Below are 15,954 nucleotides of genomic sequence, written 5' to 3' on the forward strand. Positions count from 1 at the left end.
GAACGTGCGGGCTTGAACCCGCGGTTTTCTGGCGTACGTGCTCGCGTGAGAGCGCGCCGAGCTGGGTGTACGCCGAGGCTAGACTTGCGATACAGAAGATGGTTTGGTGGAGTCTGAAGGCCATAAAGGCCCTGTGAAAATATGTAAATTCTGTTTTCACAATATGCGTGTGGATCTCAAAATAATGTATATATTATTTAGCAATACAGCGAAACAGACACTTGGGGTATGTGCATTCTGATTGTGATCGACTTCAGAACATAAAGTTGTAGGGGTAAGGTATATGCTGTCTGGGTAGGCCCACGGTATAAGTGTGACATCACTAGGGGCGCCGTGACATCACATGCATCCCTCAGTGGAATAAAGTTTAAACAAAGAAGGAGGGCACCTCACGCACAACAAGAGAGAATGTCCCTTTTAACAAGAAGGCAATCTCATTTGGTTATTTCACTCCGTGTGACCGAATGTGAAACCATGTTCCGCTTCATTCGAATGGCTGATATGCAAACACCAAAGCCCACTTCCTCCATGTGCACTGTGTGCAGAGGTTCAGTTCTTCTTCATATCAGCTCCCCGTGAGCCAGTAGGGGAGAGGAGATTTCATATGTGTAAGTTAAAAAGGTGGTTTATAGCCGTTTTAGGAACCTGCATTTATTTGACTGACAATGGTAATCATATTAATATTAATAATTATTATTATAAGTATTATTATAAAATATCGTTATAATTATGCATTGTTTCAATAATATAATAATATTCATCGTCCTTATAATAAACATGTTTTTTTAATTGTACACAAATAAGGTTTAGTACAGCAGAGAAATTACACACTTCGAAAGTTTTGTAAAGCTGTTCACACAAATGATTGAGTGACAGTTATGTCATTTTATGGTAATTTACACAGTACATCCATGAGTTCGCAAGACAGGAAGTATTCGTGTTATATGTCGAAACATAGCCTAAAGTAGTCTAATGTATTTGCTACTTTAAGCGACATTGCAAAGTAACTCCTCCTTCCGCTTGAACATCCGTAACGCCTCCTCAGTCATAATTATTAGCGTGTGTGTGTGTGTGTGTGTGTGTGTGTGTGTGTGTGTGTGTGTGTGTGTGTGTAGAGGGAAGACAATGCTGCGGTTCTTGCAGTCTGCGCGTCATCGGAATCCCGCTAGTGCGTCATCAGGCGGGTATTCTTTAAACTCGCAACACGATTGGCCACGTTGTGGAAAGCTCCCCACCCCTGCGCCGCCTTGTATGGAATATCCTTCTGACGTAATGGTACAACTCAACTGATACCGTCTATAAATGTCTTAGGGCGTTCAGAACAGAGGGATAGCACCTCATTTCAAAAGAGCAGCGATGAGGACAACATCTCTCTTTGGATTATAAACTGTTTCAAACTCTGAGAAAGAACATTACAGGTAAGAACTTTATTATTGTATATATTTAAAAGTTATATAATTATATTGGCATGCACACACATACTAATGCAATACTTTTAAATATAAACGATTTTACATGAAAATATCAGCGCACAGTTAACTTTTGATGCACAGGTGTACACAATATCCTGTACCAGATATTGTCTATGTTGTTAATGACATTCACACCTGCTCAATACAGAGCAATCCATCCAATCAAAACACCTGCCTGCAAAATGCATTAAAAAACAAGTACAATTTTGAATATTTTAACTAGTCAGTGTTATATTTCTATCTCTAACCTGCACACCTTTGAATGACAGGAAGTACTCCAAGACGAATCAAAGAGAGTCAACTGAGATCCCCCCCGAAGACACTTCAGGCTATCTCTCTGACCCAGCCATGACCTGCGTCCACCCCCAGCACGCCACCCTGCCTTACCCTGACAACTCCCTCTGCATCCCAGAGTTTGAGAGTTTGGACTTCAGCTCCCGACTGTCCATGGACATGAGGTGCCATCCCTCCCCACCACCCCAACCGGGACTGGGCTTCCTGGCAGGGCCCTTCTCGGGTGACCTCGATGCCTACTCATGCCAGATCACCACCGCCGCCCCCGCAGCGGCCCCCGCCGACCAGGAGTCCCCTTTCCGACTGGACGACATGCAGGTGTACGGCTGCTACCCCGGCTCCTTCGAGGTGAGCTACCTGGACGAGGCCCCCTCCCCCGGGGGCTCAGAGTACTTCGGGAGCCCGGCCTCCGTCCCGTCGCCTTCCACCCCGGGGCTGTATGCACAGCCCCCCTCAGCTTGGGATTCCTCGGCCTTCGGTCCTTACACCCCCTCCCCTGGATACTGGGCCGCCGAGGAACCACAAGCGCCCCACTGTGCCCCGTTGTACTTCACTTTCGGCCCGGAGGCAACGGAGGACCTGTCGCGCTTTGCTGCCTTGCAGCCCCGGTTAGGGGAGCAGGAGTCCTTCACCAGCAGCAGCAGCAGCAGCAGCAGCAGCAGCAGCAGCAGCAGCAGCAGCAGCAGCAGCAGCAGCAGCAGCAGCAGCAGCAGCAGCAGCAGCAGCAGCAGCAGCAGCAGCACCCTTCTGCCTTGCCCTACCCGCCCATGGCCTACCAGCAGCCCAGGCCCCTAGGAGTGAGCAGTGACCCGCTGGAAGACAACCTTACGCACAAGGCTGGAAGCAACAGCGGGAATGAGGGGCAGTGCGCTGTGTGCGGCGACCACGCCTCCTGCCAGCATTACGGCGTCCGCACCTGTGAGGGATGCAAGGGCTTCTTCAAGGTAACTGCCTCCTTACATTACTGGCCTACTGCTGCTCCAAACGGGATGGGGCATGTTCAGAAATTAATCCTATTCATTTGAATCATAATAATAATAGTGGTAATAACATTTGGATCTGTTTATGCAGCGCACTGTACAAAAGAACTCCAAGTACGTCTGTCTGGCGAACAAGGACTGTCCAGTGGATAAGAGGCGGAGAAATCGTTGCCAATTCTGTCGTTTCCAAAAATGCTTGGCGGTTGGCATGGTGAAAGAAGGTATGTTTCCATCTCTGCTCTTTCAATTCATTATTCATTCATTATTCTGGTGGCTGTGCATAGATGTGACTGTGTACCTGTGGTGGCTGGGGATTGCATTACAAATCAATTTGTGATAATTGGGACATTAAGTAGGAAAGTAGTTCTTTTAAATGTTAAAAGTTCTGAACTTTTAATGTCTCTGTTTTCTCAGTGGTGAGAACAGACAGCCTTAAAGGACGAAGAGGCAGACTGCCTTCGAAGCCTAAAGCCACATTGGACGTCTCAAACACTGAAGCTCCGGTTAAAATGATTGCTTCTCTTGTCAAAGCACACGTAGACTCAAACCCAGGCATCGGAAACCTGGATTACTCCAAGGTGAGAAGAACAGTCTATTCTTACTCAACATAGGTCAAATACATTTCATTATATGTGTGTGGGTGTGTGTTTGCGTGCACTTTCACATTTACTGACCGATCCTCCTGTGTCTGTTCCATTAGTACCAGGACGAGGTATTCACTCAATCCCAGAAGGAGGATGCTAGTGACATCCGACAGTTCTATGAGCTGCTGACGGCGTCCATGGAGGTCATCAGGAGGTGGGCGGAGACCATCCCGGGCTTCTCTGCCTTCTGCCCCGAGGACCGGGAGCTGCTGCTGGAGTCGGCCTTCGTCGAGCTCTTCATCCTACGGCTGGCCTACCGGTGGGTGGGCTGTGATGTGCAATTGGAAATCTAACGTTTAACATTCATCTATATCTTTAATTATTGAATGCGTCGTCATTAATAAATGAATGCTGATCTTTGGATCTTTTGGTTGACAGATCTAACCCAGACACCGAAGAACTTGTCTTCTGCAATGGCCGTGTGCTGCACAAGAAACAGTGTGTAGCAGGATTTGGGGATTGGATTGACTCCATCTTGGGCTTTTCTCAAAGCCTCCATCGCATGAATCTGGACGTTTCCTCCTTCTCCTGCCTTACGACGTTGGTGATAATAAGTGGTAAGCTTTTGGACTATCATTATAGATGATCAAGTAGAGATCCTATCATGCATTAGCCTTCAATCTGATAGATCGTGTTATATTAGCCTTCATCAGCGACAATGGGGTTTACTGTAGAATCTTCTTTAACATTGCTCATGTTTTAGACAGTGATCGGACCGTGCGTTGAATGTGAACATGAGCTCACGGGCACACCACTCGTTCTTCCCTCTCGACAGACCGGCACGGCCTGAAGGAGCCATCGCGCGTGGAGGGCTTGCAGAATCAGCTGATCGCCTGCCTGAGGGATCACGTCTCTGCCTGCACCTCTGATTCATTCCCGCCCAACTTCTTGTCGAGGCTCCTTGGCAAGCTTCCAGAGCTTCGGACTCTGTGCTCGCAGGGCCTCCAGCGCATTTTCTACCTCAAGCTAGAAAATCTCGTGGCACCACCGCCTCTAGTGGAAAAGATCTTCATGGAAACCTTTCCGTTTTGAAAAATTGTTCTGTGCCGAAAAACCTTACCTTCTGCTAGGCTGTGATTTCCTTCCAAATTTGACAATCGAGAGGAAGAAAAAGAAACTGGGCCTATTTAGCACACATGGAGAAGGTCTATTTGGGTCATAACATTTTTGTTCTTTTCAATCCCATGAACACGTGTGCAACATACAATTGGTGTATGCACATTTAAAAAATGCTGTCTCATGGGTAAAATTGTCAAAGACACAAAATGATATGTTTTCAGATATAATTATTACTGATAAATGCTGCAGTTGTCAAGTTGTAGCGGCAGACTGACCCCCATGTGGACCAAAGGGAGAGCATTTACGTTTGCAGCACAAAGTGATAGGAGTGGAAGCTGGAAAGGGAGAAAAAAGCTTAACTGTTGTGAGTTTACAGTACAACAGATAGAAATACACATGTACTGCTCCATTCTCTCTAAGGTGTCTGAACACAAGGTTCTCCCAGCTTTACTGGGACTCTGGGTACGGACATTATGAGGAGCACATGACTCAGCTGTTTTCTATTTGGGAAAGGTGGTTTAGATTCTCTTGTAAACACCCTGGCGAAGCGTCCCTTGCCGACAAGGGCTCTTTTTGTGAGCCAAGTTTATGGCGAGAAATGTTTGTTGAGTGGTGATTAAGAAATCAGGATGGTACTCTATTGGCAGTCATCAGTAGTACATGATGCAAACGTTTGACAGGTTTTCAAGAAGCAGCTATGCTTACAGTTTTGAATATAAAGTCTTACGCACAGTCCTCCATTTAAAATTGGAAGGCTATATCTGTTAGCAGTGCACATTGCTGTTATGTTTTGATTCAACTTTGTCTTGGGCATTTTATTTGTACATTCTAGAGACATGTTATGTTACATTTGTATTTTAGAATAAATAAATAATTTTACTTAACTTGGTACTGTTAGTATATTTTATTTATGAACACGTGACATGCGCAAGCGCATACAATATGGCCGGATTGAAACAGTTTGAAATAATACACTTTTATTGCTTTATGTATTTCGGCACTAGTAGTAATTCATTAAGTAGTGTTCATCATCATTGTGGTGTTTCCAGACCAAAAGTATACCAAATAATCCTGATCCATGGACTGTTGAGTTGTTGGACGTAATACCCAACATAGATGGCCTCATGTGAGACCACACTATTCAATCCTCCAGCCCGCCCTGCCTCTACCATCCAGCTATGCACTGCACTCTTTTTAGACGCCTATGGAATTCCCTTTGCAGTCTCATGTAACAGACTACTTCGTCATTGTATTGTATTCCCCCATCACGCGCTGGTGTACGACAAAATGCAAGCAGCAAATCTCACACTGCGTGAACATTATAAGGAGGGCTCTATAAGTCAAGGCTGTAAAAGAGTATTTATAGATTGTACAAACAGGTGCACATGCTGACATGGAGACTGGTTATTTCTATGGGAGCCATTTTTTTTCTGAAACTGATCATCTATCCCCCAATTCAGTATTTGTTTATGATTATAAAGCAGGTGTGTTTATGATGTAGGCCTACATGGACTTTGAGGATAAAAAATATTGTATTCATGCTACAAATAGAGATATGCGTTAACTAATTACTAACTACATTTAAAAGCAATATTTTGCCTGCACAGGTAAACCTTTATTATGGATATAATATAACAATTCAAGGAAATAATACATTCCTAGATTTTGGCTTGAATACCACTTTTTGAGTAGACTGATATATTTATGTGTTTACTCATCGTGATATTTAAAAAGATCCTTGTAAAAGGATATGTGTAAATATTAAGTGAAGAGGTGAAAAGTATGATATGTTTTGTATATAAACTGATACAACGCGTACCAGCCTAGTGACAACACATTATATCTCATTATAGCTTTAACTTCAAGTATAGACTTACAATCCCTGTTAATTTATTACATACTGTACGAGCAGCTAGTTATTTAAACTAAAAGACAAAATTGTTCATCAATATCACCCAAAACAACCGATATGAGCGTTTCATGTAGAGCGCCCCCTATCGACTGGTCAAAGAAAGCAGCTGCCTGAACTCTGTGGAATATGTAACATTTAACGACAATTTCGGCATTAAAATACGTTTTGATAACATTTTCTGGCGAGAAACTTGCATTTGCCTGCCGCCGAGCTGCTCCGGCGGGGGGAGCTCGGCGGCAGTCCGGCAGCTCAGCTCCGGGAGTGCAATCCCTTTCTCCTCTATGTCGCGGTTCAATATGGACTTCAGGGAGTCAAGGCCAAAGTTCCTTTCCCCCAAATCTTTTCAACCATGGCCGAGATAACCCCCACTACGAGTCTTTACTTGTTGTGGAAGTAGCAGATGTCAGACGTAGGCTTTATGATTCATAATATCATCCAAGGCGCAAATATCTTCTGGCCGTGATATTAGATATATTATATAAATACATATATATTATTATATTATATAGATAGGGATCTGGGAGTCCGAAAATGGCAACAATCACTTCCGCTCCATTGTGTGGTTCACTCTGACAGCTCAATCGGCAGCAGCTCATTTGCAATAAAGCTACAGACAACAGAAACAGCGCATTCTGAAGGGACTGAATCAGAGGGGAAATGGGGAATAACATGTTTTCTGGAACTTATAAACTATGTTAACTTGTTGGGAAAACACCATAATATGCCTCCTTTAAAGCAACGCATCATTCGGGAACTAATAAACTGAACACATCAGTTCACTCAATTTAGATTATGAAAATGAAATGCATATTTCTAGTACCAGTTAACACCCATATGGGTCGTAATGGCTACTGACCAACACCATATTCTGTAGTTTAGATGGGAGATAACTGTACCTCTGTGCAACAGTGATTGATGGGGTACCCCACAACAGACAGGGTACCCTACCACAAAGAGGGAACCCTGCCACAGCCAGGGGACCCGTCAACAGACAGGGGACCTGGGTTCAGTTTGGGGGTAGGGCCACAAGAATAATCTGGTGGCCTTGGGCCAAACACTGAGCTATAGAGACGGAGGACATAGCAACTTATTACACTGAGATACAGATAGAGTAACCGGATAAAGTCACCGTCACTCTGATTACAAAAGTTTTGTAGGCTGAGGTCAGATCAGAATGCGTTTGAAGTGTATCCATTCAATCTGAGACAAGAATAGCGGTTCGGGTGTGGATTCCTGCAAGGAGTTCAACTTACATTTAATATAAATACATATCTTTATTGATGGACGATTGCTGAAACCTAATAAAATGCGATAACAGGTGACAATTATCGGAGAGATAGCCACAGCACCCAAAATGTCTGCTTGGCATCAATGGCTGTGAGAATATGTTACAATTATACAAGTGACAGGAAGCTTTGGTTTCATTCAGGCAAAGGGCCTCAGAATGCCTTCCTGGAGCTGGCGGTGTGTCTCACTACCAGCGTGACAGGGAGCCTTACCACGGATCACAACACAGCACACAAAGTCCCTGCAGTTGTTGCTAAATGTAGGCCTAACTTATCTTTTAAGTTAGCATAACAAACACGAATTGATTGGCATTATGTATTTTTATTTGCATGTGCGAGGACATTAAAATATGCATCAATATATTTAACTTTCGAGATTTCTTTATTTGAAAATGCACACATTTATTTCACCAAGAATGATAAAATCAGAAAATGGACTCCATAGAACAGTCCTGTCTTGGTGATGCAGACCTATGGTATAATGTATATTAAACGTACATCATAAATAATTAAAATAACAATTTCCTAAAACAAACTATAGTTAGCAAATAATTATCGTTTTTACAGATACGTGTGCAAAATTTGGCCATCAAAACATTGGACCATAAGCAAACAATTTGCCTTAGATGGGTTATGGCCACCAAGCTTAAATCAGATTAAGTCCACTTAAACTCAATACAATTTAATCACGTGAAATCTATGGTAGTGAGGGAAGACGTGTTGCCATGTTATAAGGCGTCATCTTTCAGAACTCAAAAAGTTGGCAAGATACGTCCCAGATTCACCAAGTTGGATCTTAAAACCTTTGTTGAAATTAATCAAAACCCCACTGACATTGACCTTGGTAACTGCACTGGAAACTAACAAAAACAATAAACACTGCCCCCAAGTGGTGCACAGCAAACGGTTTTCCTTCAATACTAAAATAGCATGAGGTTCCACTGCTTAGTACATGGAAAAACAGCATTCCTTGAGAAAAGGAATTAGTAGGCCTTCTGTTCTTTAGCAAAGACCGCAGGCAAACTAATAAAGAGGGGGTCAAATTTTTAATTCCTTTAAAGACATTTATCCAATGCATTAAAGGGTGACATATTATACCACCAGGCGTGATTGTGATTAGCAGTTACAAGCCGAACGGCAAAAAATACTCACACCTGCTGGTATATTAAAAAAACATAACACCTAATTTTACAATGAAGGAACGCGCGCGCACACACAGAGAGAGAGAGAGAGAAAAAGCATCCACCAAATGGATGCTTTTAGATAAGATACAAATAGATAATAACATGCAGAATGGCCAAAATTTGGTTTGGATTCATCTATTGGTCTACATCAACGGGCCAGGGGAGAGTCTTCGGAGCTCTCAACCCCGCGCTGAGGTTGTGCTCGTAGATCAATCCATCCGTCGCCTCTGGTCTGTAAAAACAAAATATAGTAGCCTTGAATGAGTAAGAATGCCATTTGAAATGGATGGGGAAGTGAGCCACTTACTGTAAGAAGGAGGTCGAGGCAGTCCCCCACACAAAGGGAACGGCAGCATCGTCGGCTTCTGCAAGAGGCAAAGCGGGGCAGAATCCAAATAATGTTCCATCATCACAAGTCCAGGCCACAAAAAAATCCACATTCAGCCATTTAATTAATTAAGATGGGAACGTGGATCTAGTTCAGGACAGCCCTGAAGATGCATTTCCATCGAAAGGATTACAGTTTGTGGAGGACCTGATCATTTAAAAAAATGACGATAACCGCTCCACAAAATATCATGTGGTCATATTCTTCTCTCTGCCAACATTTGTACACATTATAAACAAGCGGGGTGGTCCCTTCTGGTCATGAAAAACTAAATTGTGGCAGCTCTACAAGTCCCTTTTTTCCAATGATATCGTCACGTGATCCAAGATACCAGTATCGGCACCCTGAATTAAAAAAAGTGACCCTTCTGCAGAGTGAACCCAATGTTCCTTGGATTAAAAAAGGAGAGCCCAACAGTATTTGGATCCCATTGGTGACCCAATAAAAAGTGACCCTTACAGTATGTAGACATACAATAATCAATGACGTAGAGCAAGCCTAAACACTCAGACCTAAGGTGCAAGGTTTGAGATTAATTTGATTGTAACCTGATTCCCAATCCTCGTCGGTTTGGGGGTTGGTCCATGTGCTAACAGGGACCTGCCATTTCCGCTGCACCTCTGCATTAGACGCTGTGAACCAAACGGTTTACAAATAAAGCCCTTCATCAAGGTTTGCATCAAAGTGAGAAATGTGCAGGTTTCTTATTGCTTCAACTTCATCTGGAAAAAATAATGGCCCTATTGTAAATCGCTTTGGATAAAGGAATCTGCTAAATGCTCTAAATGTAATCCAGGTGGAAATCCCACAACCTGACTTACATTCATCCAAGCTGACGGACTTCCGGTCCTCACAGGTGGCAGTGTGGAGACTCATCTCATGAACCGGAAACAGATGTCGAGCGTTATACGGGCACGTTTTCAAGTCCCTTGCCAGTTTGGGATGATTCTGCAAGAGTGAGAAATGTACATGGACAAACAACCCTAGGAAAACCTGTCTGATAGTACTCATATTTTATTCCTTGAGGATACCTTTCTGCATTTGATAAGGTGGTAAGGGAAGCGGCAGGCACGGATCTGATGGTTTTGGTCAAAAGGACATTGCAGTAGTTTGACCGCGTCACAGTCCTCTTTCTCTTCTACAAAAAGAAAAGCAAGCAAACAAGCCATTGAATGGACAAGGAAGGTAAAACCTACGCCATCTAGAGGTAGTGCTGAGCTATTTACACAAGAAATTGAATACGTACAAAGATCCAAAAAGATTGTGAAGGTACGACCGAGTATTAGGGCCACACGAAGAAAAAAAATATTTTTAAAGTCGAAATGTCGAGAATAAAGTTGAAATTAGTTAGGGCCTGCACCGAGTACTACGACGGAGTATTAGGGCCAAAATATTTTTGCCGTGACGAGATTAAAATCGACACGTCGACTTTAAAGTCAACATGTCGACATTAAACTCGAAATGTCGAGAATAAAGTTGAAACATCATATCGACTTTAATCTGGACGGGTCCATTTTCCGTTCCTCTGTCAGCACGCAGACGCTCCGGGCATCCTCCCAAGCGTGCAGCGGATGACACAAAGTAGTCAACAATAACCCTGGGGTCATTGTTTGTGGTGTAGGCCTCCATCCAAACAATATAGCGACTACAACCGACAATGCAACTGTCACACTAAATTTGTACCGGCTGCCAAATTTGTACCGGGCGCGTCATCCATACGTAATCCATTCCAAACCTGCCTGTCAGCAGATGATCGCGTCGTCCGTTGCCGGGCAGGTTTCAGAAAACATTCGCGCTCATTCTTGCCAAAGACGAAATAACATAATACAGTTAACGGATCGCTAGATAACACTTGTTTTTACTTTATATTTGTATTGTATTTAATTGTTTAATCAAATTTAGCAAGTAAACTGATTGTTTAAAGCAGGTCAAGGACGAAATAGCACAATACAGATAACGGATCGTTAGATAGAAGGTTTGCAAATGTTCACGTCATTCGACGCGATCGTCCGTTGCCAGGCAACGGACGAAGCGATCATCTGTTGCCAGGCAGATTTGGAGTGGATTACGTATGGATGACGCGCCCGGCACAAATTTGGCAGCCGGTACAAATTTAGTGTGACACAACCACTGATGGCAATGCCGCACTACTACACTGCACGCTTGGGAGGATGCCCGGAGTCTGCGTGCTGACAGAGGAACGGAAAATGGACACGTCGAGATTAAAGTCGATATGATGTTTCTATTCTAGACATTTCGATTTTAAAGTCGACACGTCGAGATTAAAGTCGACATGACATTTCAACTTTATTCGACATTTCGAGTTTAATGTCGACATGTTGACTTTAAGGTCGACGTGTCGATTTTAATCTCGTCACGGCAAAAATATTTTTTTTCTTCACGTGTGGCCCTAATACTCCGTCGTATAGAATCCAATGGCTTGTGTCGAAAATTTGGTAAAATTGTATTTCAGAATCGGGTTTAACAATAAAGAGAACCACGCTGTTTTAGCGCAGAACCACAGTGTGGTGATTAGTGTAAGGCAGGCCCCCAGGATAGGCGCATACTTCCGCAATCCACCAGTGCTCAGAGGCCAAGCCTGGTATTGCAGCTGTTTAAGCTGGCTGTGGACGGGGGTCCGTCATTTCATGTGGCCCAGAAGTAGATATCGCCGTCCACTCCAATACAAGTGGGGAACAGGATTGTGTCTCCGCAAAAAATGTCTGGATATCAATCAAAGGCTCATAATTACCTTCATGGCATGTTCTAAAAAAATGTACCTTTTTTCTTTCCAAAACGCCACCTCAAGCGTTTTATTAGCAGTTATCTCGCTGGGGAAGAGGGGTGTGCAGCTGAAAGGAGTCGTAGTGAAACAAATGGCAACCGAGAGGGCCTAGTTCAGTGCTCCGTTAACGTGTCCGATTTTTGGACTGGTTCATCTGCTGCTCAATAACTCTCACGGTCCTCTGCTTGCGATCATTGTGATTCATCATGTATTGATCCATATATTAAAAAGATCCAAAGACAACGAAGCGGTGCATTACGGTATCAGTTCTATATTTCTGCATCCGGTACGTCACGGACTAGGCCACTTGTCTTGGCCCCATAACGCGGAAGCAAATCGCTCCTGTATGTTACCCTGCGCCACTGAGCAGTTTGTATAGGAATGAATGGGCGGCCATTTTCCAGTCCGTGGTCCATCCTTTATTATGTCCATGGTGTAAGGACGCTGAAAAGGTTGTGAGGACGCTGAAAAGGTTGTGCGGAAAACCCCGTCTGTTCAGGGAGGACCTGAACACACGTGTTACTAGTCGACGTGTCGGCTTTAATCTCGTCACGGCAAAAATATTTTTTTTTCTTCATGTGTGGCACTAACACTCCGTCGTTAATACTCCGCCGTATGAAGGGCTTGATGTAAACAATTCGGGAAAAGTTATGTCTTTGGCATTACGGCTTTCGCATTACGATTAATTGTCCTCAAAACAAGATTACAAATCTCCAAATACACTAAAAACAAACAGTTTAAATAGTTACACATACCCATCTCTTCGTTGGCGTGGGGCTCAACATTTTTCGGAGCCCTTGGATTTGCGATGCTTCCAAAATAGGTGGTTGAAGTCGACATATTTGAACAATTAAAACACTGGAGAGACACGGGAGAAGCACTCGAACACTCTGACACGTGAGGACAATGGCAGATCATGGCAGTTGACCGGAAGTGTGTGGAGCCAGTATCCTGTCATAATTCAAACCTGAAAATAAAAGTTTCAAAGGCTTGTGAAAACTCAACACTTTGTAGAAAAGGTTTTGCAACACTGAAAAAAGAGATTACAGCCTGAAAAAAAAATTCAATCATCTGCAAACATGATTTTGTGTTCTATTTTATCTTCATCATTTTCACCAACACATTTTCAAAGCTAGAATTTTTTCACAAACACATTTGCAAAGTTTACAAATTTTCACCAGCGCATTTGCAGAGTTTCAAATCTCGCACTGTTATAACAGTGTATTACTTTGTTTCCCGGTTTTGAAACCTTTTAACTGGGATTCTGCTAACAGGTGTTCATACATTGAGAAATAACTTTTGAAAGGCTGAATATTTATTTTTAAAAACTTGTAAAGGTGTAAATTTACAACATTGCAATGTATTTCTTCCGAACTGACTTTTCAGAGATTTGATCACGCAGGCGCAAGCTTGTGAGTCACGTGATTATTGGCAGCTTAGAGTGGCGAAGTCACGCCCCTTCCGGTAGAGCCCATGGGACCTATGAGATCGATGAATGGGTTTCAATGGAGAGAAAGTAATTATTTTCTGGTCCCAGTCTTTATATGCTCTGGATTACACATATCTTGTTTGTGGATTTAAATAATCATTTTTCATGCAATGAAAACTAAAAGATTTCGCGAAGAAGTTTGATAATGTAAGGTTTTGTGTGAGGCCGCTTTGTGAACTACGCTCTTCGCTGCTCTCGACGCGAATGATTTACGTCACAAACCGCACTTGGAACTCCGGTACAGACATGAAGATCTCACTACTCCACTTCACCGCTTTATTCCAAGGGGCGGATAAAAGCATCGAAAGACGTGAAAACCATTATAAATTGGGGCATGTGGAGAATTTCAGTTATGCCGATGGGGAGATTGTCGGTCTTGCCCACGCCAGTCGCAGGGAGCGTGACGTCACATACGAGACGAGTAGTCTTTCTCATTGTGTTTTCTCTACAGCATTTAACTGAACATTTGCACAATAAATGGTCAAACTCTTGGCATGAAAAATTATCATTTAAATCCACAAATAAAATATATGTAATCCGGGGCATATAACGACTGGGACCAGAAAATAATTACTTTCTCTCTATTGAAATCATGGACCTATTATAGAATGGACAGCGGATTCCAAAATGAACCAATTTTTAAGGCTGACCAATGCCATATTACCATACCGACCAAGCTCACCATACCTCCACGTATACGGAAGACTTATATTTCTCAAAACATTCTCTAATCTGCCCATGGCAGTCTACAGTCATACTGTCGAGTGTCGACCATACGGTCATACTGTCGTACTGTCGGTCAGACTGCCGGTCATACAGTCAGACTGTCGCTAATACAATCATACTGTCAGTCATACGTTCATAGTCATATAGTCGTTCTGTTTATTTTATTTTTTTATTTTACCTTTATTTAACCAGGCAGATCTTTAAGAACAAGTTCTTATTTACAGTGATGGCCTGACAAAAAGCTCAAGCTTCATAGGGGGGGGGGGGGGGGGGGGGGGGGTGGGGCAGTGAGAAAGGATGGGCTGGAGAGGCAACAGCACACAAACATAGCTGTACAGACGTACAACAATGCAGCAGCAGGGATCTGCAGGGTTAACATACAGCTACTCAGACAAACATAAACAAGGCAGAATAGCAAGAATAAACTTATTACCAAGTAACAATTGTGAAAAAACATACATAAAAAAACAAAAAACATATCAGCGGATACGGGCGTACATATGAGACAGGAGACTGAGAGGAAGGTTAGATGGAGGGGAAGCATTTGCAGGAATCTGTTAGAAGGTATGAGATGGTATCTTTGAAGGCCGGGATGGAAATTAATTTGACCAGTTTGAGGTGTTTGCAGTACATTCCAGTCAACGGCAGCAGCTGACTGGAATGATGCAAGACCGAGTATGGATCCAACAGATCCTCAATGGATCTGTTTGTCCTACAGTCATGCTGTCAGTCATACAGTCATACTGTTGGTCACAATGTTGCTCATACGGTCATACTGTCGGTTATACTGTCATACTGTCGGGCATACGGTCATACTGTCGGTTATACGGTCATACTGTCACTCCTACAGTCAAACGGTCATACTGTCGCTCATACGGTCACACGGTCATACCGTCGCTCATACGGTCATACTGTCGCTCATACGGTCATACAGTCGCTCATGCGGTCATTCGGTCATACTGTCGCTCATACGGTCATACTGTTGGTTATACTGTCAGTCATACAGTCAAACGGTCATACTGTCGGTTATACGGTCATAATACTGTCGCTCATACGGTCATACTGTCGGTCGTACAGTTATACGGTCATTCTGTCGCTCATACAGTCATACTGTCGCTCATAGTCATACGGTCATACTGTCGCTCATACAGTCATACGGTCATACTGTCGCTCATAGTCATACGGTCATACTGTCGCTCATACACTCATACAGTCACTCATACGGTCATACTGTCGGTCATACAGTCATACTGTCGCTCATAGAGTCATACGGTGATAGTCATACTGTCGCTCATACAGTCATACGGTCATACTGTAGGACCCCTTCATGTTTTCTTGCAACTTTATTTATTACTAATGCCGCGTTTCCACTGCAGGGTGCGGTACGGTTCGGTTCGCCTCAGTCCGGTAGGGAGGGGGCGGTATAGCCCAGCTCAGTTCCGAGGTCGCGTTTCCACCGCCGACAGTACCCTTTATGGTAGGCCGGATGTCGATCGCCGCGACAGCTACGCAAACATCGTGACATCATAGCAGCGCGACACAGTGTAGCCTGCTCAATAAAAACAATGGAAAAGTTGAACGCGACACATTAAACCAAGAGCTACCTCCCCAAAGGTGCGGCCACACCAGACGCGTATCTCGCGTACTTTTTACGCGAGATACGCGCGTAAAATGTTGCTTGACCATTTTGTGTCAAAAATGGTCGCATACGCGCAATACGCGCTATACGCGCTAT

At 43.5% G+C, this 15,954-nt stretch overlaps 2 protein-coding genes across 2 annotated transcripts; one reads left to right on the forward strand and one right to left on the reverse strand.

The window, feature by feature from the left end:
• Positions 1 to 1,142: 1,142 nt before the first annotated feature.
• Positions 1,143 to 5,338, forward strand: nr4a1 (nuclear receptor subfamily 4, group A, member 1). Its single transcript, XM_030365023.1, has 8 exons — positions 1,143 to 1,418; positions 1,742 to 2,410; positions 2,506 to 2,710; positions 2,838 to 2,967; positions 3,161 to 3,324; positions 3,447 to 3,649; positions 3,769 to 3,947; positions 4,166 to 5,338. The coding sequence occupies exons 2-8, from the start codon at positions 1,821 to 1,823 to the stop codon at positions 4,420 to 4,422; spliced, it is 1,728 nt and encodes a 575-aa protein (XP_030220883.1). The 5' UTR covers positions 1,143 to 1,418; positions 1,742 to 1,820; the 3' UTR covers positions 4,423 to 5,338.
• Positions 5,339 to 7,956: 2,618 nt separating this feature from the next.
• Positions 7,957 to 12,943, reverse strand: gtsf1 (gametocyte specific factor 1). The gene is made up of 6 exons (XM_030354637.1): positions 12,760 to 12,943; positions 10,251 to 10,357; positions 10,041 to 10,167; positions 9,768 to 9,851; positions 9,139 to 9,196; positions 7,957 to 9,063 (listed from the first exon to the last, which is right to left on the reverse strand). The coding sequence occupies exons 1-6, from the start codon at positions 12,920 to 12,922 to the stop codon at positions 8,967 to 8,969; spliced, it is 636 nt and encodes a 211-aa protein (XP_030210497.1). The 5' UTR covers positions 12,923 to 12,943; the 3' UTR covers positions 7,957 to 8,966.
• Positions 12,944 to 15,954: the final 3,011 nt, after the last annotated feature.

This window comes from Gadus morhua, chromosome 1 (assembly GCF_902167405.1).
Source record: "Gadus morhua chromosome 1, gadMor3.0, whole genome shotgun sequence".
Taxonomy (NCBI): Eukaryota; Metazoa; Chordata; class Actinopteri; order Gadiformes; family Gadidae; genus Gadus; species Gadus morhua.

Coding starts and splice junctions, on each gene's coding strand:
- nr4a1 (XM_030365023.1), top strand. CDS start 1,821: ATGACCTGCGTCCACCCCCAGCACGCCACCCTGCCTTACCCTGACAAC. Junction 2,711..2,837: donor GATGCAAGGGCTTCTTCAAG/GTAACTGCCTCC, acceptor CTGTTTATGCAG/CGCACTGTACAAAAGAACTC. Junction 3,325..3,446: donor GAAACCTGGATTACTCCAAG/GTGAGAAGAACA, acceptor CTGTTCCATTAG/TACCAGGACGAGGTATTCAC.
- gtsf1 (XM_030354637.1), bottom strand. CDS start 12,922: ATGATCTGCCATTGTCCTCACGTGTCAGAGTGTTCGAGTGCTTCTCCC. Junction 9,197..9,767: donor CGACGAGGATTGGGAATCAG/GTTACAATCAAA, acceptor TGCCTCTTGCAG/AAGCCGACGATGCTGCCGTT. Junction 9,064..9,138: donor GCCTCGACCTCCTTCTTACA/GTAAGTGGCTCA, acceptor TTGTTTTTACAG/ACCAGAGGCGACGGATGGAT.